At 45.8% G+C, this 27,551-nt stretch overlaps 1 protein-coding gene across 1 annotated transcript in view; it reads left to right on the top strand.

The window, feature by feature from the left end:
- The window catches only part of LOC144767155 (uncharacterized), a 156,507-nt gene extending 129,185 nt beyond the window's left edge, over positions 1-27,322 (top strand). The window contains exon 3 of the mRNA XM_078650739.1: positions 25,476-27,322. Coding sequence (XP_078506865.1) covers positions 25,476-25,593 — 118 coding nt within the window. The 3' untranslated portion in view covers positions 25,594-27,322. The remainder of the gene's footprint in view (positions 1-25,475) is intronic.
- Positions 27,323-27,551: the final 229 nt, after the last annotated feature.

Here is a 27,551-nt window from a genome sequence, read left to right as displayed (position 1 = left end):
TATCTTGTGCCTCAGATCCTGATCTAGTGGTCGCTGTCCCACCCGGATATAAAATCTATCGATACGATAGACAAAGAAAGAAGGGAGGTGGTTTAGGAATTATTGTTCGAAACACCTTTAAGGTGACACTGTCTCCTATACTCTCACCATCTTGTGAAGCTATTCTTTTTTCCATCATGTTGACACCCTCGCACAATTTCAAAGGAATTCTTTTGTACAGACCTCCAGGAGCTCATACACAATTTCTGTCCAATCTGAATCAACTGCTCGAATCACTAGCAACAGAGGACTGTTTCACGGTCCTAGGTGATTTCAATTTCCATTTAGAAAAACATGACGACAATGAAACACACACCTTACTGTCGGATATGGAAATCCTAGGACTGTCCCAACTGGTTACCTCTTCCACTCATGAGGCCGGTCACACACTGGATGGCATTTTTTCCAGCTTTAAGGGGATTTACTTACAAGACGTTCTTCCGCTTTCTTGCTCTGACCATCACGCCGTCCTCTGTGAAATTTCCATCAATGATGCCTCATTGGGTAGACCAACCAACCCTTGTCGAACTCCATTTAAAGCTAAATAATGCAGACTTCAGAGAACTATTGGACAGCACCTGCCCTACCATTGCAGATGACCCCAATACTGCTAAGAGTCAATACACAGACTGGTTAGGTAATGCCATAAAAAAACTGGTACCACATAAAACCATATCCAGAAACAGGACCGCTCCTTCCGCCCCATGGTTTTGGAAGAGCTTAGAACGCAAAAACAAATATGCAGGAATCGTGAGAGGACCTGGCGTAGATCCTATGACGTAGAAAATAAATCCCGTTATAAGGAATCTCTTGCAAATTATAAAAAAATGATTACCAAGGCAAAAAGAAAGTATTTTAGCAACCAAATAGATAACGCAAAAAACTCAAATAAACAACTTTATGATGTAGTTAAGCAATTAGTGGGGAACACCCCCGACTTGGCCCCGGCCCCCTCTCAATCATTTTGTGATGTGTTGGCCAATTTCTTTTACACTAAGGTCAACGACATCTATGTAGCCTTTTCTTCCAAAGATAATTCTACCACATACCCGACCTGCTCCACCCCCTCTGCCAGCTCATTTTCCCAATTCAAAGAAATAACAGAGCAACAAACTATGGACATTATTAAAACTATAAAAACAGGATCGGCTCTAGACCCATGTCCACCAAAAAAATGTCAGCCTGTTCTGGACCTAATAGCACCAGTAATTACGCAATTATGCAATGTCATGTTTAACTCAGGGATCTACCCCAATGTTTTGAAGAATACTCTCTTAAAGCCACTCTTAAAAAAACAGCATCTGGCCATGGACGAACCGAAAAACTTTAGACCAATAGCTAGTCTTCCTTTCTTGGCAAAGGTGGCAGAGAAAGCGATAAGCCAGCAGCTGTCCGAGTACATCGAGGAACATCAATTGCTGGACAACACCCAGTTTGGGTTCCGTAAATTCCACGGCACGGAAACTGCCCTCATTAAAGCCGCCGATGACATCAGAGTCATCAGAGATCAAGGGGGCACAGCAGTACTTGTACTACTGGACCTCTCTGCGGCCTACGACATAGTCGATCACTCCATCTTGATCGACCGTGTCGGAAGGATGGGCCTACAACTGGGAGCAAAAAATTTACTAGCCGCTTTTTTGTCCGGCAGGACTCAGGCAGTTACACTAGGGCCATTTCAATCAGCCGTGCTGTCTCTACCGTGTGGGGTTCCCCAAGGCTCATCCCTTAGTCCGACACTTTTTAATATCTATGTGTCGGACCTAGCTAGAGTCATCAAACAATATGGGATGGGCCTTACCTCCTATGCGGATGACACCCAGTTAGTCCTCGCCATTAACAACGACGGAGAAGAGGTGGCGGAGCGCTTCCAGGATGGTATGCAAGCAATTGGATACTGGATGTCCTCCAGCTGCCTCAAACTTAACTCCGAGAAGACCGAGGTTGTCATCTTCGGGAAACTCTCTCCACACTGGTCATCCGTTTGGTGGCCTTCATCGTTTGGAACCCTGCCCAATCCTGTCTTGAAGGTTAGGAATCTGGGAGATGTGTTTGATGAACATCTCAACTTTTCCGCGCATGCTAATCAGACAGCGGCAACAGCTTTTCATAAGCTAAAACTCATAAAAAAATCATGCCGTTTTTACCTGACAGTGCAGGCAAAACTCTGGTCAGCCAATGCTCAAGTTCGGCTCGTCAACAAAATGCAATCAGTACAAAACGCTGCGGCAAGATTACTTTCCAAAACTCCCAAATTCAAGCCTATTGCCCATACCATCCGGAACTATCATTGTTTTTTTTTTTTTTAACTTTATTTTTTCAGCAGAATAAACAATACAGTCCCCCCAAAATTGGCATCAGTATAGATAGATACAGGTGTATACAGTTCACAGTCCTAGTATGGCTCCAACAGTTGCAGATATAACAGGAGATGCAAGATTTAAATCCTCGGGATACAATGCTAGTATAGACACTGACAATAAGTGACTTGTGCGCAATCAACGGGGTATTACTCCACCACCTACTCTCCCTCCCCCCCTCCCACCGCCCCTTCCTCAGGTCCTGATTCCTCGGAGGAGAACAATGCTGCACTAGTTGCATCGGAGTCGCTGTCAATCGACCCCACAGCGCACATCATACGCCATGCAAGTAAGTCCTCCGGTAACCGGTCATCTCTACGCGTATGCTGCATGTGCGTTTCTTCAGCCAATGTCCATTCCCCCACATCTCAAAGCCACAGTGTCACATCTGGCACCCTTTGCCCCATCCAGGTAATAGCCACCCTCTTTCTAGCCAGTACCAAGAGCAGCTGTAGCATTTTATATGACAGATTCCTCTTCCTAGGTCTGGGGACCAGGGCTAACAAACAATGAAGCGGGGTTAGGTCAAGACTCAGACTCGTGACCTTCCGGATATGTACCACTACTACTCTCCAAAAGTCTCCTACCAGTGGGCACTCCCAGGCCAAATGGAGAAATCCAGCTCCGACTGAACCACACCTAGGACAGGCATCCGATTTATCCGCAGCAATGCGGTGCAAACCAACTGGGGTTACATAAGTGCGGTGCATGAAATTAAAATGGATCAGTTTAAAACGTGCATTACACGACACCTTCTTGGTAAGCGCCCCTATCCGCTTCCGCTGTCCCGGGTCTAAGGCAACCCCTAGATCCGCCTCCCACGCCGCCCAGGACGGGGATATCGGGGGGGCCGAGTCACATCGCAATGCCGTATATAACAGCGTTATCAGTCTCCGTCCTGTGCCGCACGACAGCAGGATATTCAGAGTATGGGACACCGGGGGCGCCTCAGGAAACTGTGGCCAGGTCGCTCTCGCCATGTCCTGCAGGCCTCTATAGTGAAGGTATTGACCCCCGTAAGACTGAAGGCCTCCGTAGCTCTCTCCAGGGTCACGAAGGACTCGTCTGGATACAGATCTGCCAAGGTGTCACAGCCGCCCTCACGCCATTCCCGAAATGACATGTGCTCCTCCATTAGTGTGACCGGTGCTAATATCCAGACTGGTAGCTCCCTATGAAAAGGGGCCCGTCTCAGCACCCTCTCCACAACTCGTTGCCAAAGTCCCGCAGTGTGTCGGACAATGTACGGCAGCGCGTCATCCGCTCCTCTGCCACGCATTAGAGCCACTTGCAACGCCTTCTCATCCGCGCTACCAGCCAGGAGTCGCAACTCCCAATTCTCCGCACCCGCAAACCAGCGCGCAGCAGGTAGAAGCTGGGCCATGTAATAATATAAATCAAAGCGCGGGGCTTCCAGTCCCCCCTCCTCCCAGCGTCCGACCACCGTGCGCAAGGCAACTCTGCTGCGCCTGCCCGCCCATAGCAGGGAGGTGAGCATCGTATTAAGCTTGTGGAAAATACGAGGGGGAAGAGGACAGAGGGTGTTCTGAAGGATATACAATACTCTAGGCAGCATCACCATCTTCGAGATGGCCAGCCGTCCCTTGAGAGAGAGCGGAAGCGTATTCCAGAAGGCTACAAATAGTTGTAGGGAAGTAAGGACACGGTCGGCGTTCCGGGCAAGCAACTGTTCATCAGAGACTGCCACCTGGACACCCAGATAGCGGAAGGCCTCCATCTCCCACCGCAGTCCCAGGGGCGGGAAACCCACGCTGGGGTCCTCACCGCAGCCTGCAAGGGGAAAGATCAGGGACTTCTCAGGATTAAGGCGTAGCCCAGAAGCTGCACCAAAGCGCTCTAGGTGGCGTAGCAGGATGTACCCCATCTCCTACACGTATTCCCCAGGGCGCCATCTCCGCACGGAGCGACACCGCTAGGGGCTCAATCGCCAGAGAGAATAGGAGCGGAGACAGGGGACACCCCTGTCGAGTGCCCCTGCCCGACTGCCACTCCTCCGAGCGGGCCGCTCCAAGTCTGACCCTGGCTGTGGGTGCACTGTACAAAATACGGATTCAAGCGCAGAAAAGGGGCCCCACCCCCGCCAACCGGAGCACCTCCAACAGGTACCCCCAACAAACTGTATCGAAGGCTTTAGCCAGGTCTATCGAGACCAGGACCTGAGGCTCCTCCCTGTGGCGCACTTCATGTAGAACGTGGTTCAGGCGCCGGAGATTCATGGCGGTATTGCGGCCCGGGATGAACCCGCACTGATCATGATGAACTAAGCGCGCCATATGTGGCGCCAGCCGGGTGGCCAAGATCTTAGTAAGGATTTTCGCGTCGGTATTGATTAAAGTAATTGGCCGGTAGGCCGCGGGGTCACAGCTATCCCCACCCGGTTTCAAGAGCATGCAGACTTCACCCTGCTGCATGGTGGGCGGGAGCATGCCTCGCTCCAATGCCTCATGGTAAACCTGCAGGAGGTGAGGCGCGAGGGTATCCGCAAATGCCTGGTAAAAGTCCGGGGGGAAACCGTCGCCACCCGGTGTCTTAGCCCTCGGCAGGGCGGCCAACGCCACCTTGACCTCGTGAAGCATCAGCGGAACGTCCATCTCCTCAGCATCCTCCTTAGAGAGGGCCTGAAGAGGCAAGTCACGGAGGTATGGCTGATATGATGCCTCCGTTACCAGGGGGTCGGCGGTATAGACCTTCTGTAGATGGGTACGAAGCACCACAAGGAGGTCTCGTTCCGAGTGCACCAGGTCCCCAGCGGGGTCTCTCAGTGCCACGATCCGTGCAGGGGCCGATTCCCTGCGGAGAATCCAGGCCAGCAATCGGCACGACTTGTCCCCCTCACGGTGGAGACGTTGTCGATAGCGGCCAAGAGTGAATCTATCCAGCCGGTCCAGGATATCATGAACGCCCTCACGGGCCGTCCGTTCAGAGTCCAGGTTCAGCCCATCCGGGTCCGGTAAGGACTGGCAGCGGCTGAGGCGCTCCTCAGCACACGTGAGTTCACGGAGCAGCTGTTTGCGTACACCATATGTCAGCCCCATACATGCGCCCCGCACGACTGCCTTCAGGGCATCCCATTTGATCGCAAAAGGAACATCACCCACTCCCCAATTCAAGTCTAGATAGTTACGCAGGGACGTCTCCACATGGTCCCGGCCCACCGGATCTTGTAAAAGATCCCCTGGCATCCGCCAGGTCCTCGGACGGGAGGACCGGTCCACCCATTGTACCATACACGTCACGGGCGAGTGGTCGGATAAAAACCGGGCCTGATGCGTGACCGATAAGACAAGGGACGCACCAAGATTGGCAGCAAGGACCCTGTCGAGCCGACTATGTGTGTTGTGCGTGGGGGTATAGCAAGTGTAAATCTTCAATCCTGGGTTACTGAGGCGCCAGACATCAACAGCACCCAGATTATCCATCACCTCCCGGAGACGTGCCGTCATCCGAGGCTTCGTACCCGCACGGGGGGGATGCCTGTCCAATAGTGGATCCAGTACACAATTAAAATCTCCAAACCAGAGGAGGGGAGCATCTAAATCTGACACTATAAGCTCCTGCAAGCTGGTAAAGAAACCCGGGTCATCCATATTAGGTGCATAAGAATTCACCAGCAGGAAGTCCTTCCCATCAAGCTTCACTCGTATAAGAACATATCTGCCCTCGACATCCGCCTCGACATACAACCGCCAGGGGAACCCCGGGTGCCACCCAAATCAGGACCCCCCTAGCATAGGTAGAGAAGGAGGAATGGAACAACTGACCCCTCCATTTCTTTGCCAACTTAAGAGCACCCTCCTCATTCATATGCGTTTCCTGCAAACACGCCACTGAAACACCATGGCGGCGAAGGAAGGACAGCACTCTGTGTCGTTTGGAGCAAGTACCCAGGCCACGCACATTCCAGGTTAAAAATTTGAATCCCATAAGCTTTGGTCCTGCCCATCCGGGCACCCAAGTTCAACCTCTGCAAGCAGCCTCCCAGGGGCGCGAACCGCAGTACACTCTATGCCAAAAACAAATCCCCCCCACAACTCACCCCAACCCCACATCGCCCCCAACCACACAACCCCTGAAAAAATCCCCCCCCTCCCCCACCCATGAGCAGGGATGGAGCAACAAGAAACCACTCTATCCCGCCTTCCCCGTGCCAACGCCATTCAAAAACAGTGGGGCTCAACACCCCATCAGAAACAGTCCCCCCACCCCCACCCGCGAGCAAAAGGACAGCAACAACCAAAAAAGCTACCTTGCCCTCCCCCTGCCAGTGCCAGGACGTGCACAGCCACCCCATACAACCCACTCACCCCACACTCACACACAACCAACCAAAACCACCCACCCTCCCCCCCAACTCCCCGAGGACCCAATGTTCCAGGACAGTCTCCGGGAATGTCCATGAAAAACAGTTTCAATGCTGGGCGACGGTACTCCATAAACTCTCGGACCCCGTGTCATGTCACCCCGTCCAACGGAGCATCAATCCTCTGCAAAATCAACCAACCAGGGTTCCCAGCGCCGGGCAGATAGCCGTGGTCTGACAATAACCAAGAAGGGAGGCCCACCCAACCTCCGAGGGCAACAACATTTTAACAAGACAGTACCTCATGACAGAGCTCACTCAGGACGTGTTACGGAGAGGGCAGTTTCCGGGATCACCGGAGGAGCGGGGTGTGCGTCTGGGAAAGTTTCCTGCAAGGTATCCGGGACCAGGATCTCACCAGGGGCAGGCGCCTCAGGTGACTCCGGAGCGGCTTCCGCCGACGGTAATCTCACGTGAAGTGCTCCATCTTCCCCCACGGTAATCCGAGGCTCGGCAGAACCCCGAGATCCAGATCTGCGTCTCCCTCTGCCTCGACGGCGCCTCGGGGGCCTTGTCCCCCAGGTCTCACGGGGGCCGCCTCGCTCACCAGGGGGTAGGTCGTCTCCTCGTATCTCGAGCCACTCCCACACCTCTGCCGGGGATCCGAAGAAGTGAGCGCGTCCCTGGGAGAGCACCTTGAGTCTGGCTGGGTAAAGGAGCATGTATTGGAGCTTCATGTCCCGAAGTTTCTGCTTCACTCCCAGGTAGGACTTCCGTTGTTCCTGCACCTGTTGGGTATAGTCCGGATAGATGGAAATCCGGCTATTTTCAATGGTGATGGACTCCCTTTCCCTCGCGGCCCTCAGAATACAATCACGATCTTTATAGTTCAGGATCTTGGCAATGAGGGCTCTAGGGGGATCGCCCGGGCGTGGAGGGGGGACCATGGCCCTGTGCGCCCTCTCAATGACAAAGACACTGGACAGGCCGGTCGGGCAGAGGTGGGTTCGGATCCATGTCTCCAGGAATCGTTCAGCGTTTCCCGCCTCAAGGCGTTCCGGGACGCCCAGGACCCTGATGTTACTCCGACGGGCCCTGCCCTCCGCATCCTCAGCCCTTCTCTCCAGTGCGCGGGCAGCAGATGTCTGGTGTGTGACCGATTTTTGCAAGGAAGCCACTTCAGTCTGTAGTTGCGCGATGTTGCCCTCCGCATCCGAAACCTTGTCCGCCACCTTGCGGAGATTCGTCCGGAGGAGGTTCACATCTATCGACACAGTCTCGATCTGCCTCTCCAAGGCAGAATGGGATCCCTGGATAGCCTTAAGGATCTCCGCCCGGGAAGGCTCATGCGGGTCATCCCCCCCATCCTCCGGTCCCGTCTGCCTCGTGATCCTCTGCGACGGCAGCCGTGGAGTGGTATACTGCACAATGGTGTTGGGCTGGGAGGACTTCGCAGTCCTATCCTTGCGGGTCGTCATCGTGGCGGGCAGGACGTCAGCCCCCCCGAAGCGTCCCGGCCAGGTCACGGCGAGCCCCACCGGTCAGGTACAGGGTCCAGCTACAAAGCTAAGAAAGGACAGTTCAGCAGGTGGCGGCAGGCAGACACGGTCCAGGCGGCGACTCCCACCCCGAAAAAAAAAAGGGGGGGGGGAAATGTGGAAGCCAGCACTTCAGGACACATTTCCCGGGCCGGGTGGGAGGATCTCCGGTGATCAAGTCTAGAACAGCCAACCAACCGCTACCCCCGCAACCAGTGCAATGTTCGAGCTTCCAGGGGTAAGGCACGGGCCAGGGGCACCACAGGCCGTATGCCACTGCCACGCGGGGGGGCAGCTGACCCGGCCGCCGGGCAAGACGGTGCGTAGTCCAGAGGGTGGCGCCAAGCCGTCAGGGTCCCCCGTAGGTCAGCACGGCAGACCGCCGCAGGTACCGGCCCCACCGCAGGCCCCACTTGCAAAGGCCGCCACAGTCACTGTAGAGGGGGCGGAGGCCACAGACCCCACAGCCGCAAGGAAACCAGAAGGGGCGCTCCGTGCAGGCCCCAGGCCAACAGCTCCGGCCAGGCCAGCGCCGAGCCCACGGCGTCTACACTGCCCCAGTACTCCAATAGTTCCGCAAAGCCCCAGGGACCAGGAAAACACTCACCCGGGGCTGCGCGCCGCAACCGGGAGCTCCGGCGCAGCGGCACCACAACCCCTCTCACGGGTCAGCGGGAGTCACCGGACCTCGGAGCGGCCCTCCACCAGCCTGTCTGGACACTCACCACTCCTCGCCAACAACCGGGGGATCAGCCACGGACTTGATCAACCCCGGATCCGCAGGACACCTTCTCCGAGCGGGCCGCATGCACCGCTACTCCCTCGCGCAGGCCCAGTCCGCGGTCTCGCGTAGATGCAGGCGGAGCCCCTAGATCGCCGCTTCAGTCTTCGGCGGCGTTGCCGGGTCGCCGGAGGTTCTCCCTGCACTGTAGGGGTCCCAGGCTCATCAAGAGAGGATTCGGACCATCAGCACTCCTTTGGAGGGTCCAGCAAGGATCTTTAATGCAGGATTTAGTGGGTCCTCGGACGGAGCTGGTGAAGCTCACGTCCTGTCGGCCATGCTGCTTGGCCACGCCCCCCGGAACTATCATTGGTGACCAATTAAATATCGAATAAAATTCAAAACACTCTGCCTGGTTTTCAAAGCACTGCATAATTTAGGCCCGCAGTTTCTTAGAAACCAGTTTATACCATATCTTCCATCAAGGCAATTGAGATCGGTGACCTTGCATCAATTAATTGTTCCCCGTACGAAGACTGTTTCCTGGGGTGAAAGACGCTTTCTAGTCACGGCAGCCAGACTCTGGAATTCACTTCCGCTTTCAATTAGATTAAGCCACTCTCTTTACTCCTTTCGCAAAGGTTTAAAGACCTGGCTGTTTACCCAGTAAACCCTCAGGAATTACAGCCGAAGAGTCTTGAGTCGAGTTTTCAGCGCCAAGACGCCCATGGGCATTCGTTCGCGCTTTATAAATCTCAAAAATTAATAAATAAATAGTCCATTTTGATGCATTTTGGTTGCAGTTATATATAATTGCAAACACATTATTGCTAATTGATATGTTATGAGCCGTATTAATTTTGTCTGGTATGTAATTAGCATCATCATGTACTTGCATTAAAATGTTAGTATTTCATGTAATCGTATTGGAATAAAAAATAATTTGTGTATGTACTTGTAAACATTTTGTATCTGAAAATATGGGTACTTCTTTTTGTATTATTGATGTTATTAACATAGTGTCTTTGTCTGTGTTAATTTTGTTTGTTGGTGTTGTATTTGTATCTGTATTTGCGTTTTGTTGTAGTAATGTGTTATTAATTTCTGTTATTTGTTGTTGTATGTAATTGTATTTTTTCGTCATTTAAAGTGTTTGTATTTTGTAACTCCATGTTTGATTGTACTAATGAAGATATTTTATGTATGTGTTTCTTTTTTTTGTGTTGCATTATCAATATTTTTTGGGGCATATATTTATGTACTGTTGTGTTCCTTTTGGTCTTTTGTATTGTGTTATGAATAACAGTGTTTGGGTTAGGTCTTTTTTTGTTTTTGTTTTTTTGGGTCTCAGAACTATATGTGATGTTTTCCGCTGAAGTTGATGTCTGTTCGTGTAAAGTTGATTTATTTATTTTTTGTTTGGAACTTGTGATGATGTAGCTTCCTCATTTAAAGTATTTGTATCAGTATTAAATTTTGTAGAAATGTTAGTGTTATGTATAAAGTATTTTTTTTGTTGTATGTGTTGTAATTTGTTGATGTTTGTGTTGTGCTTTGTGGAATGATTCTTTTTTTATTGCCTTTACATCGATTGGAGTTAATTAAAATGCAACATCATCTGCATTATGGAGTTTTATTGCTTGTGCTAAATTGTAAATGTATGTAATGACATTAGCAAATTTTTTTTTTTTGCAAAAGTGTACATACTCCATTTGGATGTGGCATTCCATTGCTGTCACGATTATGTGAATCAAAAATTTAATATTTATCTCCATTTTTCATAATTGAAATAACATATATATCCATGCAAAGCAAGACTCCTGTATGTACTAATGATGCTTGTATATCTGGGTATAATGTATCAAATTGCTTGAATATGTTTCCATAATAAGGTTGACGTAATGTAAGAGAATAGATATTGTCCATATGTATAATATATTTAGGCAAATCATCAGGATGCATAAGATCTTGGTGATTAACAAAATGCATATTTTTATGTAAAGCATCTCCAAGGTCCATTATATAATGTAAATCTTCTGTGTCCCATATATCTGCAGGTTTTCCATGATTATGAATAATAGCAAATGTGCTATTTGGTAAACTATGTTTGCCTTTTGATGTGTTTGAAAACGTATCATGCCCTTGATGGTAATTGGCCTGTATAACTGTATGCATTTTAAAATATGTTATTAAATATTTTTGCTACTGTTTTTATTTATTACTGAAGTTGTAAAAGTATTAATGTACTTATAAACTTATCCTATTTGTTTATATTCTAATAATGCCTAATGATGATATATGTTTTAGTAAACAATATTAAATATTCTAATGTTGTATAGACATAGTTTGAACTATTGGTATCTACTATACATATATTAATTGAGATTGTAAATGTCTTACCTTCATTATGTTTTCTTTTGTTGTATATATGTATTAGTTTTGCCGAAGTTGTTTTGGAAATTGTTGCAAGGCTTGATGTTTTTAGTAGTTGTTAACTACAATGTTTCCGAGTAAGCAATCCCTGTAAAAAGCTAAAATTATTGTTAGTATATTTAATATAATCGGTATAGGTGTAAAGTAATAATAGCTTGTTACATACTAATATAGTAATTATTTGCAAGTTTAATAATTTATTTTAGCTGTAGCATATGATGTTATTTAATTAGTGTAAAGAGAGAGCATAACAAAAGTAAGTGCGAAGAAAAGAGTAAGTGTGAAAGAGAGTGAATGCAAGTATGAACGAAAATGTTATTAAAAGTGTAAGAGAGTGTTAGTGAAAGCATGAGAAAGAGAATATAAGAGAGTTTGAGTGAGATTGTGAGATTGATAGTATAATAGAGAATGTAGAAGGGAGTATGAAAGAGAGAGTTTAAGTTAGAAAGTGTCAACGAAAGTGTGATAAAAGGAGAGTGTGAGAGAGATAAAGTGTGAGAGACACAGAATTAAAAAAACTGAGCATAAGAAAAGTATAGTATGAAAGAGATAAACTGTGAAAAAGAGAGATTGTTAGAAAGACACAGTGTAATAGAGAGAGTGTAATAGAGCTAAAGTGCAAATGAGCTAGAGCGTAAAAGAGACAGAGTGTAAAAGAGACAGTTAAAGAGAGACAGAGAAGTGCAAGAGAAACATATTGTTGAGATACACAAATGCAAGAAACATAGAGTTTAATAGAGATATAGTACAAGTAAGTTATAGTGTAAGAAAGATAAAATGTAAGAGAGATAGAGTGTTAGTAACAGAGAGTATGAGATAGATAGTATGCAAATGAGAAAAAGTGTGATAAAGGTAGAGTGCATTATAAAGAGAATGTGAGAAACATAAAGCGTGCTACTTAGAGTGTTACAGAAATACAAAGTGCAATAAAGAGAGTTAAAGAGGGTTATAGAGAAAGTGTAAGTAAGAGAGTGTGAATAGTAATGCTAAAGTGTGCTACTTAGAGTGTTACAGAAATACAAAGTGCAATAAAGAGAGCTAAAGAGAGTTATAGAGAGAGTGTAAGTGAGAGAGTGTGAATAGTAATGCTAGCTTCTTTTTATAAGATTAAATGTAAATATTTTCAGTCAAACATAAATGCTTGGCAAGCGTATATCAGATACAGAGCAGGCATAGCATGGCTATTAGCAGTGCAAGTTTCTTTTATATGATTTAATGTAAATATTTCCAGTAAAATATAGATACTTTGCAAGCTTTCCTCACATACAGAGCAGGCATAGCATATATAACAGCAATGAATGTACGTTGTTACAGTGCATGCTTTTACCATGCATGCTTTTACAACGCAGGTTTTTAACACAATTCGTTACAATGACTAGTGTTGGGGGGTGCTGGATAGGGAATAGTTTAATTTACTATTTCAACTCCAGTCCTTGTGGATAGCAGGGAAGGTGTTGAATAGTATATTAAACTATTACATATCCTATAATGTCCTCCAGTGTAATTTGTTGTAATTACTTGCGTGAAAAACTTGCCTTGTAAAGGCACTGCGTGGTAAAATTACGTTGTAAAGGATGTTTCCCAACAGCAATGCAAGCTTCTTTATAGTATTTAATGTAAATCTTTTAATTAAAAGATGAATACCTTGAAAGCTTCCTTCACACACACAATAAGCATAGCATAGGTGTTAGCTTGCAAGCTTGTTTTATAGTCTTGAGTGTAAATTTGTTTTGTAAAAGATGAATGCTTTGCAAGCTTCTTTTACATACAGTAGGCATGGCATTCATACTAGCAATGCAAGCTTTTTTGATAGGGCTGAACGAAATTACTTTACTAAAATATAAATGCCCAGCAAGTTTCTCTTACACACAGAGAAGGTATAGCATAGGTACTAGCAATGCACGTTTCTTTTATAGGATTGAACGTACATTTCTTTAGTAAAAGGCAATTGCTTGGCAAGTTTACTTTACATACAGCAGTAGATACAGCATAGATATCAATAATGCAAGCTTCTTTTACATAGGTAAATGGATGTGGTTTTAGTAAAAGATAGATGCTTTGCAAGCTTAGTTCATACAGAACATGTATAGCATAGGTAACAGCAATGCAAGCTTTTGTTTTTTAGTATTGCATTAATTATTGTAACAAAATATAAATGCTAAGCAAGCATATTTTACACACAAAGGAGGCACAGTATGGGTATTAGCAATGCAAGCTTCTATCATATGATTTAATATAATTTATTTCTTAGTAAAAGATTAATGCTTTGCAAGCTTTTGCATGGCATTACTTAACTTTTTCTTACAAAATCATGTAAATCAATATTTGCGTAGTTTTGTAAATATTAAACACAATTTAGTGTTAAGACTGAAATAAAAAATGGCGCAACCCTGCTGCAAAGTTTTTGTAAACTTGGGCCTGGTTTGTGTGTTTATTGAGAGGGCTTTGTGTTGAGGGTGCTTTGAAGCACTTTGAATAGGTAACAGAACTGAAACACAGGAAGGTAAAGTGCTGATTTTAGGATCTCATATTTTGGGCACGAGGATTGCTGGGATGTGAACTCAGGCTTCCTAAAAGGTGCTGCACTTTTTTTGCCCAAGTGACACTTTGCATTATATCCCTTGGTAGCACATACACCTAAGAAATATTACTGCGAGCAAGGTGGAAGCGTTCAATGGCCAGGTCTGTGTGCGGCCTTATATCCTATAGAGAAATGTTGATAGAGTTGGAATATAGAATATTTTGTTTTTTTGTAATCTTGCTTGTTCAAAATAAGACAATATGGAAGGCGTTTGCTGGAGAGTGTGGCAAGAAGACAGACTGGTGTCATTAACATGCTATTAGCAGGTGGTATCGCTTTAGCAAATAGCCCACACATAACAGCAGGAGTGGCGCAGGTAACGCAGCTTACAGTGAGGAAATTATTTAGTTGTGTCTTTGTTTCCAAACTGACAAAGAAAAAATAGAATCTGCCAAGGTTACTCACAGCACGCGCATCTCTCAGAAAAAATCATTACATTATCCCCTATGTGGAATGTTCTGCTCTACAGTGGTTGAAATATATAAGAATTTCGTTGTAAAAATTTGATCAGCCTTCAAATGCCCACATAGCAGATAATCTGCTAATGTCACCTATAGCACGTACACCTTTCACAAAAAACATCATACTAGCCACTGTGTGGAATGCTGTGCTCTACAGTGGTCGAAAAACATAACAATTTTGTTGTAAAAATGTGATTAGCCTTCAAACTCCCACATAGCAGCAGAGATGTTAGTCCTGTGGTGGGATCTGATGTAGGACAAGCTGGAGGGGAATGGATGTCAAGAGTTGCATGCTGTGTTAAGGATGGGGGTAGCTTAGTGAGTTAATACACCTGCCTGAGAAATCAGCATACGGTCCGCAGATTTTGGGTGTAATTATTATGATTACGGCACATATTTTGGACAACGTATATGAAGTTACATGTATTTATGCAAGTACATATGTTTATAGTATTCTCAAAGTGCGAGTCTAGACAAAAGACCGCAGACATAGGGTAATTAAAATTGTAAAGTCAAAAGCTGGGACATTTTATCAAAATAGAACAAGGACAACAACTTCAACCGGGCGCACAGAATTACAAAAAAGGAAGTAATAACATAAATAAAAAGCAATTTTTAAAGTCAGTGTCATGTCTGCTAATTACATTTCTTTCTTATAACAGCTGCTAACTATCTGTGGTTTGGAAAAAATAAAAGGCACTTCTCACTTCTACTTGACCCACTAAAAACTGGCAGAAGAGCTATATTTCCCAAAATTAGAAGTACAACAACTGTAATCGTGCGCACAGAATTACAGAAAAGGAAGTAATAGCATAAATGAAATGCAATTTTTAAAGCCAGTATCATGCCTTCCAATTCCTTTTTTTCCCAATAACAGCTGCTAATTATTCGTGCTCTGGAAAAAATAAAAGGCATTTCTCACCGTTTTTACTTGACCAACTCTAAAAACCGGCACAAGACTTACATTTCCCGAAATTTGCCAGGACAGCTGGTGAAAATTTAGTACTGTCTTGGCAAATCCGAGATGCCTGGTTACCCTACGTAGAGACCCATATAGGCTGTAAAGACCTGTAAATATAGACAGCAAGAAAATGAAGGTGGGGCTTGGGATCGATATGGTAAAGTAGCTGAATACCATTGTGATGTGGTGTCCTCAAGATGCGACTTTAGCTACTTATGAGAGGGGAACATGACTGGGACGAATATGAAAGATAGGAGATGGTGCATTATATTGTTGTTTGTCCAGGCTTTGGTGTCTGGTATGTGTACATACCATGGGATTGTTATTGAGGTAGACGAAGATGGTGGTTGTGATAACTTTGTAGATGATGCAGCTTGTTTTGAAGATGGAGTGTGGCTGTGAGGAGAGAAGCTGGAGTTCTATTAATATTGGGGGATAACGGGGCACATTTTTAAGGTTGATGACATTCCCTGTACCATTAATGCATATCATTGTAGCATCTAATATCTATGTAGCTGTAAATGGCTGGCAGTGTGTATGGTCTCATATTCACCCGTTTGCCTCTCATTATGTTTATCTCTTTAGAAACATTTTCTATTTGAATTTTCTTGTTATCGCCACTCTTATAACTATTGTTATTGTTGGAATTACAACCTCGCTGCTTTGCTGTAGATCGCCCACTCTCATACTGCATTTTATTTTTTTTTCTTATTTTTGGCTCCTAATTTCCAGCTGAAGTTGCACAACTATTTTTCTGTATCACTATCACTGATTCCTCATTGTTAGTTTCTGTCTATTATTGTTTTTCTATACTTACTTTAGCTACCCTCCTGTTAATGCATCATTTTCAATGTGAATTCTGTATTCATAAACTAATATAATATTTATGACATTGTCTTTGCCTGTGACTTGCATAATTTTATGATGATGGAGGTATCGATAGGATGCTGTATTTGTGCTGTATGAAGCCATTTTGCTTGGATACAGACAGGTACTTAAACAGATACTATAATAAAAGAATGCGTGTTTATTAACATTTCCAACAATGTAAAATTGTTCTATTCATGACAATTCTAGCAGTGGAATGTTATTGATTTCTGATTAAACAGATCACTCGCTAATGAGGCCGGGCTCGGAGATGTGTCTCTTTAGCAGAAAGTAATGCGGAGCCTTTTATTCCACTAGAAGTTCTCTTCTATTCTGAGACTGTTTCAAGTCCCATTTGCCCGTTTATATTGCTTTTCTATCGCACACAATAAATTCATCTTGACTATCTGCGCATATATCTTCTTAATTAAATCTCTACCCTACGTATTTGCCACCCGAGTGCCCGTCTATCCCAGACTCCGCCTCTCCTCTCCCTGTGGCCTCATCTCCTATGCTGCTACTAATGCTGCCTGATCACTATGTCAACTCTGCCCTATTCCAACGCGCACAACTGTCCCGCCCGATGCCGCCTCGACCTCCCCGTATACGACCTCTGTCTCACCCCCTTGCATTTCACCCAACCAGAAACCAAACCCAGACTGGCCCAGGCCTGCCTGCCCCCTCCCCACCAGCAATTAACACCGGCAACCAAGGACCCCTGGCCGCCCCCCCCCCCCCCCACCGTCCTCAGACGCCCCCCTGCGCCGTTCATAATCGGATGATACTGCGGGCAGTGACTAACAACTTTCCTTTGCCTTCTGCCATTGATATTTGCTATCCCACCCACTCCCCACCTTACCTGCCTAGCACCATCCATGCGTGGCCCTACCCCCCTCCTCGTTTCTCTGATTGTCGCTGAGCAGGACTCATGCTGATCTCCAGAGGGCGACCCCTACCACCCCTTGAGCCTCACTCTCCGCACTCCCAGCCCCTGCAACCTCCTCCCCCCCTTGCTGTCCCGTGCCCTTTCCCCATTCTCTCCTATACCCTATAGTTGACTGAAGTCTTCCTCTATGTTATACCTTTCAAATGAGGATGTGTTAGAATTAGACAAAAAACAATTAACAATTCACCTAAGGTGTAGGTCTATGAAAAAATAATAAATAGTAATTGGAGTAAAAAAATGAGTAATACATTAATTTACCAGACAAATTGCATAACTCCCAGCAGCCAAGAACTTTAGCGTTTTTTTTTTTTAAATACAACTTTAGGAATGTATGGAAGTTGTAATATGGAACCGCTTAGTTTTCATCTTTTTTTAAATAATGGCGGCTAAAATATCCTGTAATGTTGTCTATGTGTTTGCAGTGTCGCGGTCTAGTGTTTGTGTGAGTTAATTTGCTATTTGTCTGTGACGTATGCCGTAGCCAATCAGATTGCTTCTTTTGTTACGTAACGTAACGTAGCAATTACCGCACCTGTAAATTTTATATCGGTGACGGCGTTGATGGTGTAAGGAGTGTCGCGTTGGTTTGGAGCTCCTCCTCGCGCATAATGTAAGTGCTTTTACAAACTTTTATGTAATTGCATATTTGTAATAATGTTTGTGATCGTAATTGTAATTGTTCTGTGACTATGTACATATAATGCACTTGTAATCGCGTGTTGTTGTAACGGTATATGTTATATGCTATTGCGCCATAAAACGTAATCAATCAATCAATCAAACCATTTGTATAGCGCACTACTCACCCGGGAGGGTCTCAAGGCGCTTGGGGAAGGGGTAAGCTACTGCTCGAACAGCCAGGTCTTGAGTTGTTTCCTGAAGGCGAGATGGTCCTGGGTCAGCCGAAGGTGGATGGGGAGGGAGTTCCATGTCTTGGCAGCCAGGTAAGAGAAGGATATTCCTCCGGCGGTGGCTCTTCGGATGCGTGGTACGGCTGCGAGGGCGAGGCTGGTGGACCGTAGCTGGCGGGTGGGCGTGTAGAAGGTCAGGCGGTCGTTGAGGTACTTGGGGCCCAGGTCGTGGAGAGACTTGTGTGCGTGGGTGAGGAGCCGGAACGTGATCCTCTTGTCAACGGGGAGCCAGTGTAGGTTCCTCAGGTGGCTGGAGATGTGGCTGCGTCGGGGGACATCCAGGATGAGTCGGGCGGAGGCGTTCTGGATGCGCTGGAGTTTTTTCTGTAGCTTGGCTGTGGTTCCGGCGTAGAGGGCGTTTCCGTAGTCCAGTCGGCTGGTGACGAGTGCTTGGGTGACAGTCTTCCTGGTCTCGGTCGGGATCCAGCGGAAGATCTTGCGAAGCATACGCAGGGTGTTGAAGCATGATGAGGAGACGGCGTTGACTTGTCTGGTCATCGAGAGGGAGGAGTCCAGGATGAAGCCCAGGATGCGAGCGTGGTCGGTTGGCTTGGGTGCGGTGCCCAGGGCTGGGGGCCACCAGGAGTCGTCCCAGGCGGAGGGCGAAGATCCCAGGATGAGTACTTCCGTCTTGTCCGAGTTCAGTTTCAGGCGGCTGTCCTTCATCCACTCGGCGACGTCTTTCATCCCTTCGTGTAGGCAGGTTCTGGCGGTGTCGGGGTCTCTGGTGAGGGAGAGGATCAGCTGGGTGTCTTCAGCGTAAGAGATGATGTTGAGGTTGTGCTGGCGTGCGATGGCTGCAAGAGGTCTCATGTAGACGTTGAAGAGGGTGGGGCTGAGTGAAGATCCTTGCGGGACGCCGCAGATGACTTTGGTGGCCTCGGAGCGGAACGGGGGGAGGCGGACTCTTTGTGTTCTTCCGGCGAGGAACGAGATGATCCACTCCAGTGCCTTCTCTTGGATACCAATGTTGCTGAGGCGCTGGACTAGGGTGCGGTGGCAGACAGTGTCGAATGCAGCGGAGAGGTCCAGGAGGATGAGGGCAACTGTTTCCCCCTTGTCGAGCAGGGTCCGGATGTCGTCGGTGGCTGCGATGAGGGCGGTCTCGGTGCTGTGGTTGGCTCTGAAGCCGGACTGTGAGGGGTCGAGGGATCCGTTCCTCTCGAGGAAGGCGGTCAGCTGTCTGTTGACGATCTTCTCGATGACTTTAGCAGGAAAAGATGGGGCGGAAGTTTTTGAGGTCGGTGGGGTCCGCTGTAGGTTTCTTCAGGTGGGCGCTGAGCTCTGCATGTTTCCAGCTCTCCGGGAAGGTGGCGGTGTTGAAGGAGGTGTTGATGATGTTCCGGAGTTGGGGTGCGATGGTGGAGTCAGCCTTGTTGAAGACGTGGTGTGGGCAGGGGTCGGTCGGTGATCTGGAGTGTATTGTGTTCATCGTGCGGGCTGTGTCTTCGGTGGTCTCCGTGGTCCAGGTGCGAAGGGTGGCGGTGGGGGGCGTTGGTTCGACGGTTGGGTGCGTGGGTGGTGCGCCGAAGCTGTTGTGGATGTCGGCGATCTTGCGGTGGAAGAACGAGGCGAGGGAGTCGCAGAGGTCTTGTGACGGAGTGATGTCGTTGGTGCCAGTGCTGGGGTTGGAGAACTCCTTGACGATACTGAAGAGTTCCTTGCTGTCGCGGGTATTGTTGTCCAGTCGTTCCTTCAGGGATTTCTTCTTGGTGGTGCGGATGAGCTGGTGGTGCTTGCGGGTGGCGTGTTTGAGGGAGGTCATGTTGTCGGTGGTCCGGTCGAGGAGCCAGGCTTTCTCGAGGGTGCGGCAGGTCTTCTTTGAGTCCTTGAGTTCATCGGTGAACCAGGATGCCTTCTTGCTTCTGGGTCTGCTGGGAGGGTTCTTCAGTGGTGCGAGGTCATCGGCGCAGGCGGTCAGCCACTGCGTGAAGTTCCGGGCTGCTTCGTTGGGGTCCGTTGCGCTGGCGGGTGGGTTCTGGCTGAGAGAGGTGGTGAGCTGCTCTGTGGTGATCTTACTCCAGCTTCTGTGGGGAATCTGAAGCGGGTGGTGGTGGGTCGTGGTTCTTCTGAAGCTGAAGTGGACGCAGCTGTGGTCGGTCCAGTGGAGTCCGGTGGAGTGGCTGAAGGTGATGTGCTTGCTGGATGAGAAGACGGGATCAAGCGTGTGGCCGGCGTAGGTGTTTTTTGTTTGTTGGAACGGTATTTGCTTATGTGATGCGTTAATAGTTGATATGGAGTATATATGGATTTTTATTTGTTATATTTGTATTTTGTATTTGCAATTTTGTTGTCTATGAATAAGGCTAAACTACTATACATTTTATATGTAGTGCTTATATTGTAAGTATATTTGAAAGGAACGTAAATACGTACTTGATATATTTGATATGTGTTATTAAATGTAATATTGTGTTTGGAATGTTTCTATTATTATTGAGAAATGGTATTTGCTTATGTGACAAGGTAATAGTTTGCAGTGAGCATGTGTGTCTTTTGTTGAAATGTTTTAAAATGGAACGCTAGATGCGAGTTTCCGTAGGTATGTTTCACTTTTGTAGGTGCAATGTTGTAAAATGCAATGCTAGTTTATATACATTAGTGGTAAAATGCAAAATTAGTCCTGCTCATAGTATTTTGCTCTAAGGCTACGAACAAGGCTGAATTGCAGTTACATTTTATGTGTAATGATGTTTTATATGGTATGTTTGTATTTAGAAATTGCAATATTTTAAAACGCATCATGTGGTAAAACGCTAAAGTTGCTGTGTGCATAGTATTCTACTTTAAGGTACATACGGAAATATTGGTAACGTGCTGTTAGATTTGCTTTGTATTGCTTTTGTTAGTCGGCCGTTTTAAAGGATTCTAAATACATAATTAATGTGTATTTATAATATAGCTGACAGTAGTATTTTAAGTGCACATGCAAATTTTAGGCATATTTCTAGAAACGCACTATGTAGGTGTAGTTGTAATATATCTGATTAATGTACTATATTATAAATAGGGCTCCCGGCATAATGGTATTTTTTTTGTTGTTGCCATTTCCGTCTGTATTTATCTATATTTATTTTTGGGGCATTTTTCTGCATTTATCTATATTTATTTTTGCCACAAGCAAAAGATGACACTACAGTTCGTATTCTTGTACATTTATTTAAATGGACAATGCACACATTGGCTTGGTTGTTATATGAGGGGACTACCATTATTAATGTACTAAAGGGGAGACCTTGGAGGGCAATAGCTGCTTGCAAGGGTGAGGGAATCTATTTTAAGGAATTGTAATGAATTGCTTTGGAATGGCTGTGCTGTAGGGGATTAGTGTTCTATTTAATTGAGCTGTGAGGATGAATGTATAGATCTGTAGGTAGCTGTCTTTACCGCATAATTTTACAAACCAGTTAAAATATCCATAGCAAGCAGTCAAATTGCGTTGACTGGTTTCTAACTGATCAGACCTTATAGCATGCATTTATAGGTTCCCAGGTTCACAGTGAGGTCATCTCTTTTATTAGTCGTGCAACACCCATTTGGCTGAAAGGGCTTGAGCCACCATCCTACCCCTCTCTGTTCCTCTCCTTCTGCCCCCTCACCTTTTCTATGGGTCAGTCTATGCACACACACACACAGACAGTTTTGAGCTGCAAGCCGTACCCAAGTACTTTAAAAAGAGCATTCACTTGTTAACTAGGCTTTGTTGTTTTATGTATTTTTTTAAATAACTTCTGGTAGTGTTTACAGGACCCTCTGTGCTCAGTAATTTAATTACTAAAACGTAAAGATGCTGGAGGGAGCTTGGGAGATTTTACTGTGCAGTTATAGGGAGAAGGAAAACTAGAAGCAAGACTAGTGCTGCGTTTAGTTGCTTATGTCACGAGCCAGGAGCTAGCCGTTCTTGCTTGCCTGTAGTTTTTGGCAGTTACTTTTTAGTTATTGGCTTTTAGTTGTATTTAAGGTTTCTTAAATAAACTGTAGCCATTAAATATCTTTTCACACAGCCACGACAACCTGTCTGTTTTCTTGCATGGGTACCAGCTTGCAAGCGTCTTTCATTGTATTTAATGGAAACCTCTTTAGTAAAAGATACATGATTTGCAAGCTTCCCTTATAGACAGAGTAGATATGGCATTAGTATTAGCAATGCAACATTTTTTTAAGGAGTTTAATGAAAATCTGTTCAGTAAAATATAGATGCCTAGCAGGGTTTCCTTACACACAGAGTAGGTACAGCATAGGTATTAGCATGCAAGCTTCTTTTACAGGCTGAAATGTAAATCTTTTTAGTAAAAGATAACTGCTTGGCAAGCTTACTTCACATACAACAGTAGACATAGCCTAGGTATGAATATTGCAAGCTTTTGATATAATTAAATGTATATCTATTCAGTAACAGAAAGATGCCTTGCAAGCTTTGTACATTAAAAAAGCAAACACAACATAGGTAAAAGCAATGCAAGCTTTTTTTTTAAAGATTACATGTAAATTATTTTCACAAAAAATGCAATGTAAGTATATTTCATACACAGAGGAGGCACACTTACAGAGAAGACACAATATAGCTAATAGCAATGCAATCTTCTTTTTTAAAATTAAATGTAAATTTCTTTACTAGCATAGCATGGGTGTTAGCAATGCAAGCTTCTTTTATATGATTTAATGTAAATCTGTTTATTAAAAGCTGAATGATTTGCAAGCTTCCCTCACACATAGAGCAGGCATAGAATAGGTATCAGCAATGCAAGCTTCTTTAATAGGATGTATTGTAAATTTCTTTAGTAAAAAATTAATGCTTGGCAAGCTTCCCTTACATACAGAGCAGACACAGCATATGTAGTAGCAATGTATGCTTCTTCCATATAGTTCAATGTACATGTCATCAATAAAACATGAATGTCTTGCAAGCTTCGCACACATACAGAGTAGCAATACATAGCTAATAGCAATGCAATCTTCTTTTTTAATAATAAATGTAAATTTCTTTTGTAGCATAGCATGGGTGTTAGCAATACAAGCTTCTTTTAAATGATTTAATGTAAATCTGTTTATTAAAATATGAATGTTTTGCAAGCTTCCCTCACACATAGAGCAGGCATAGCATAGGTATCAGCAACGCAAGCTTTTTTAATAGGATCTATTGTAAATTTCTTTAGTAAAAAACTGAATGCTTGGCAAGCATCCCTTACATACAGAGCAGACACAGCATAATAGTAGCAGTGCAAGCTTCTTTCATATGGTTCAATGTACATGTTATCAATAAAAAATTAATGTGTTGCAAGCTTTGCACACATACAGAGTAGATACAGCATAGGTATAGTAATGCAATTTCCCTTTTTAAGATTAAATGTAAATTCCTCACTAAAACATAAATGATTTGCAAGTGTATCTCATATACAGAGCAGGGAGAGTAGAGATAATAGTAATGCTAGCTTTTTTAATATGGTTTAATGTAAATTTGTTTAGTAAAAGATGTATGCTTTGCAAGCTTCCCTTACATACAGGGGCCGATTCCGATCCTGGAAAAACGCTGTACAAATCGTGGTATGGAGCATTTTCCCCATACAACTCGTACTTGTAAGGAGGCCCCTACAACCTAGGAAGTACGATCCGTACAAATAGACGCACTCCATACAAATTGTAAAACAGACCATACAACTCGTATATACAAGCGATTCCGATTCGGATTGCTCTGTACGAGACGATCCCATGTATTCCCGGCAGCAGTTTACAACCCGGCAAGTACGATTCGTACAAACGGCACTCCGTACGGCTCTTTTTTTTACAAGAGCCAAAAAGTGCCGGAAAAACCTTGTACGCCCCAAAAACAGTACAAGACAGACCCCCTCATGTACGCGTCGTACACCCCATGAATACAGGGGTACGGTGCGTATGTACGGTGCGTACGGAAGACACGGAAAGGGGGGTACGGTGCGTACATACACGATAAAGGGGTACTGGTCGTGTACGCACCGTATAAGCACCGTACCCCAAAATCGCGTATGTACGCACCGTACCCCAAAATCGCGTACGTACGAACCATACCCCAAAATCGCGTATGTACGCACCGTACCCCAAAATCGCGTATGTACGCACCGTACCCCAAAATCACGTATATACGCACCGTACCTAAAAATCGCATACGTACGGTGCGTACATGCACGATTTTGGGGTACGCACCATACACATGCCTCGCATGTGGGTGGACCCCTGTACGCCTCATACCCCTATACGACCTGTACCCCGGTATGAGTCATACCCCCAGAACAAGTCATACCAGAGTACGATGCGTATAGGGGTTCGCTTCCTTGCCCGGTACGAGTCATTCCCCGTATACAGGCCATTTTCCATACAAATCGTATGCTTACAACCCGGTACGAATCGTACTTGACGGGTTGGACAGCTTTTTACAAATTGTATGGTCTTTTTTACAAGTCTGTGTCGTACAGCTTTTCCCGATCCGATTTGTAAGGATCGGGCCGATCTGTATGTATTTTTCCCGCACGAATCGTACTACACGGGTTGGAAGGGACTTTTACAATTTGTATGGAAAAAATACAAATCCTATTTGTATGGAAAATAAAAATCCAGGATCAGAATCGGCCCCACAGAGTAGAAACAGCATAAGTACCAGCAATGCAAGCTTTTTTTATAGGATTTAATGTAAGTCTGTTTAGTAAAATATGAGCACCTTAAAAGCTTCCATCATACACAGAGGAAGTATAGCATAGGTACTAGCTTGCAAGCTTCTTTTATAATTTTTAATGTAAATTTGTTTAGTTAAAGATACACGCCTTGCAAGCTTTTATTTTACACAGAGCAGACATTATATTGTTACCAGCAATGCAAGTTTTTTTTAGAGTTGAATGTAAATCTGTTCAGTAAAATATAAATGCTTAGCAAGCTTTTTTTACACACAGAGTAGGCATAGCAAAGGTACCAGCAATGCAAGCTTTTCCAATAGGATTTAATGTTAATTTGTTTAGTAAAAGATAAATGCCTGGTAAGCTTCCCTCACACAGAGAGCAAGCACAGCATAGGTAGTAGCAATGCAAGCTTCTTTTATATGATTAAATGTAAATGTATTTCGCAAAGGATGCATTCCTTTAAAGCTTCTTTGATATACAGAGCAAGTATAGTATAGGTACTAGCAATTCAAACTTATTTTATAGGTTAGAATGTAAATTTCTACAGTAAAAGATATATGTCTAGCAAGCTTCTTTTACACATAGTGCAGGCACAGCATATGTAATAGCAATGTAAGCTTCTTTCATAGTATTTAATGCAAATTTATTTAGTAATAGATAAATGCTTGGCAAGCTTCTCTTGGACATAGAGCAGGTTATGTTATGTTATGTTACACACATTTGTATTGCGCACAGCTGCCCCAGCTAAGGGGCGTCCTGGCGCATGGCAGGCAAATGTGCAACCAATACCAAGAACACAACAAATAAAAGCAGAGGGGCAGTTTAAAAAAGAAAAGTTTTCAGAGCTTTACGGAACGCTAACAGATTGTCTATTAACCGCAGTTCAACTGGGAGGGAGTTCCAAAGCTCAGCTGCCTTGACCCGGAAGGACCGGCCACCAACCCGACACAACCTGTATCGGGGGATCACGGCGAGAGCTTGGCCCCCCGATCTCAAAGAACGGGTAGGGACGTACCAAGACAAAAGATCTTCAAGAATTTGGGGAGCTCCTCCCCTCAAGATCTTAAACGCCAGACAAAGCACTTTAAACTGAATGCGTGACTTGATGGGCAGCCAGTGCAACGATCTCGGAGTGCCAGAGACGGAGCTCGTTCGAGGTAAGCCAACAATGGCTCTCGCCGCGGCGTTCTGCACCCGTTGGAGGCGGATAGTCTCTGCCACATTGGTCCCTACCAGGAGAGAGCTTGCATACTCTAGGCGAGATAGCACAGTGGCCTGGACTATCAGCTGCCTGGTACCACGGTCAAAGAACTTCAGAATGGGACGCAGCGACCGCAAGATACCAAAGCAGCAGGCCGCGATTTTCTTCGAATGGCCCACATAGCTGAGAGCGGGGTCCATCCATACTCCCAAATTCTTTAGTTCAGTGACCGGGCGGGGGACCGGCCCCAGTTCAGCGGGCCACCACTTGTCCCCCCAAAGTTCCGCCCTCCTACCAACGATCATGATCTCTGTTTTCTTTGCGTTGAGCTGGAGACAGTTGTTCTTCATCCAGCTTGCCACCGCCCTAAGACCACTCTGAAACCTAGGGGCGTCCCGGTCCGCATCCCCGCTGATCGTAACCGCTAGCTGAGTGTCGTCCGCATATGAGACCATAGTCATGTCCCATTGCTTGACGACCTCAGCCAGCGGTCTCATGTACAGATTAAACAGCGTGGGGCTCAGCGAGGAGCCTTGCGGGACTCCCTGTCTCAGAGGATGGAATTGGGACTGGAACGGTGGCAAAGCAACGCTAAAGAAACGATCGTCCAGGAAGGAGCAAAACCACTGGAGGGCAGTGCCACCCAGCCCAATCTCCTCCAGGCGATGTAACAGGATGGGATGGGACACAGTATCAAACGCGGCGCTCAGGTCTAATAACACGAGCGCCGCTGTCTGCCCCGCATCCATCACTGTACGAAGATGTTCCGCCATGGAGAGAAGGGCGGTCTCTGTACTGTGGCCAGGACGGAAGCCGTTCTGGGTGGGGTCCAAGATGTTAGCCTGGATAAGGTGGGCCGACAGAACTTTGTTGACATGGGCCTCTAGGACTTTGGTAGGCCAAGGGAGCAAAGAGATAGGCCGATAATTCTCGGGCTTATCCGGGTCCAGTGAGGGTTTCTTTAAGATAGGAGAAACCACCGCCCGCTTCCAGCTAAGGGGAACCGTGCCAGACTCCAACGAGATGTTAATCAAGGAGTGCACCACGGCCCGTCCCACGAACGACTGGTCTCTGAAAAGAGTCGAACTGAGCGGGTCAGCGGGGGACCCAGATTTAACCTGCTTCGCCAAGATGTCAAACCCTTCAGATGTCAACGGGGGCAGCGTGTGCAAAGCGACATCTCCATAGATGTTGGTCGGGGACCCCACTGGGGGCCCTGTAGATGGAAAGGTCATATAGATGTTTTGGACCTTGTCCTGAAAGAACACAGCAAGGGCCTCAAAGTGAGCGGTAGAACCAGTCGTTGGGGCACCGGGGCGTTTAGCTAGTAGATCCTTCATCAGTTTAAAGATGGTTTTAGAGGGAAGTTCAAGTTCAAGTTCGGGCATTTATATAGCGCACTACTCACCCAGAGGGTCTCAAGGCGCTAGAGGGAAGGGTTCATTGTTTATCGAAAAGCCAAGTTTTCAATTCTTTTCTGAAGGAGATGTGATTCTGAGTAAGGCGGATGTGGGTGGGGAGTGAGTTCCAGGCCTTGGCAGCCAGGAAGGAGAAGGATCTGCCG

This window comes from Lissotriton helveticus, chromosome 1_1 (assembly GCF_964261635.1).
Source record: "Lissotriton helveticus chromosome 1_1, aLisHel1.1, whole genome shotgun sequence".
Classification (NCBI taxonomy): Eukaryota; Metazoa; Chordata; class Amphibia; order Caudata; family Salamandridae; genus Lissotriton; species Lissotriton helveticus.
This window is presented reverse-complemented; position numbering and strand designations above follow the sequence as displayed.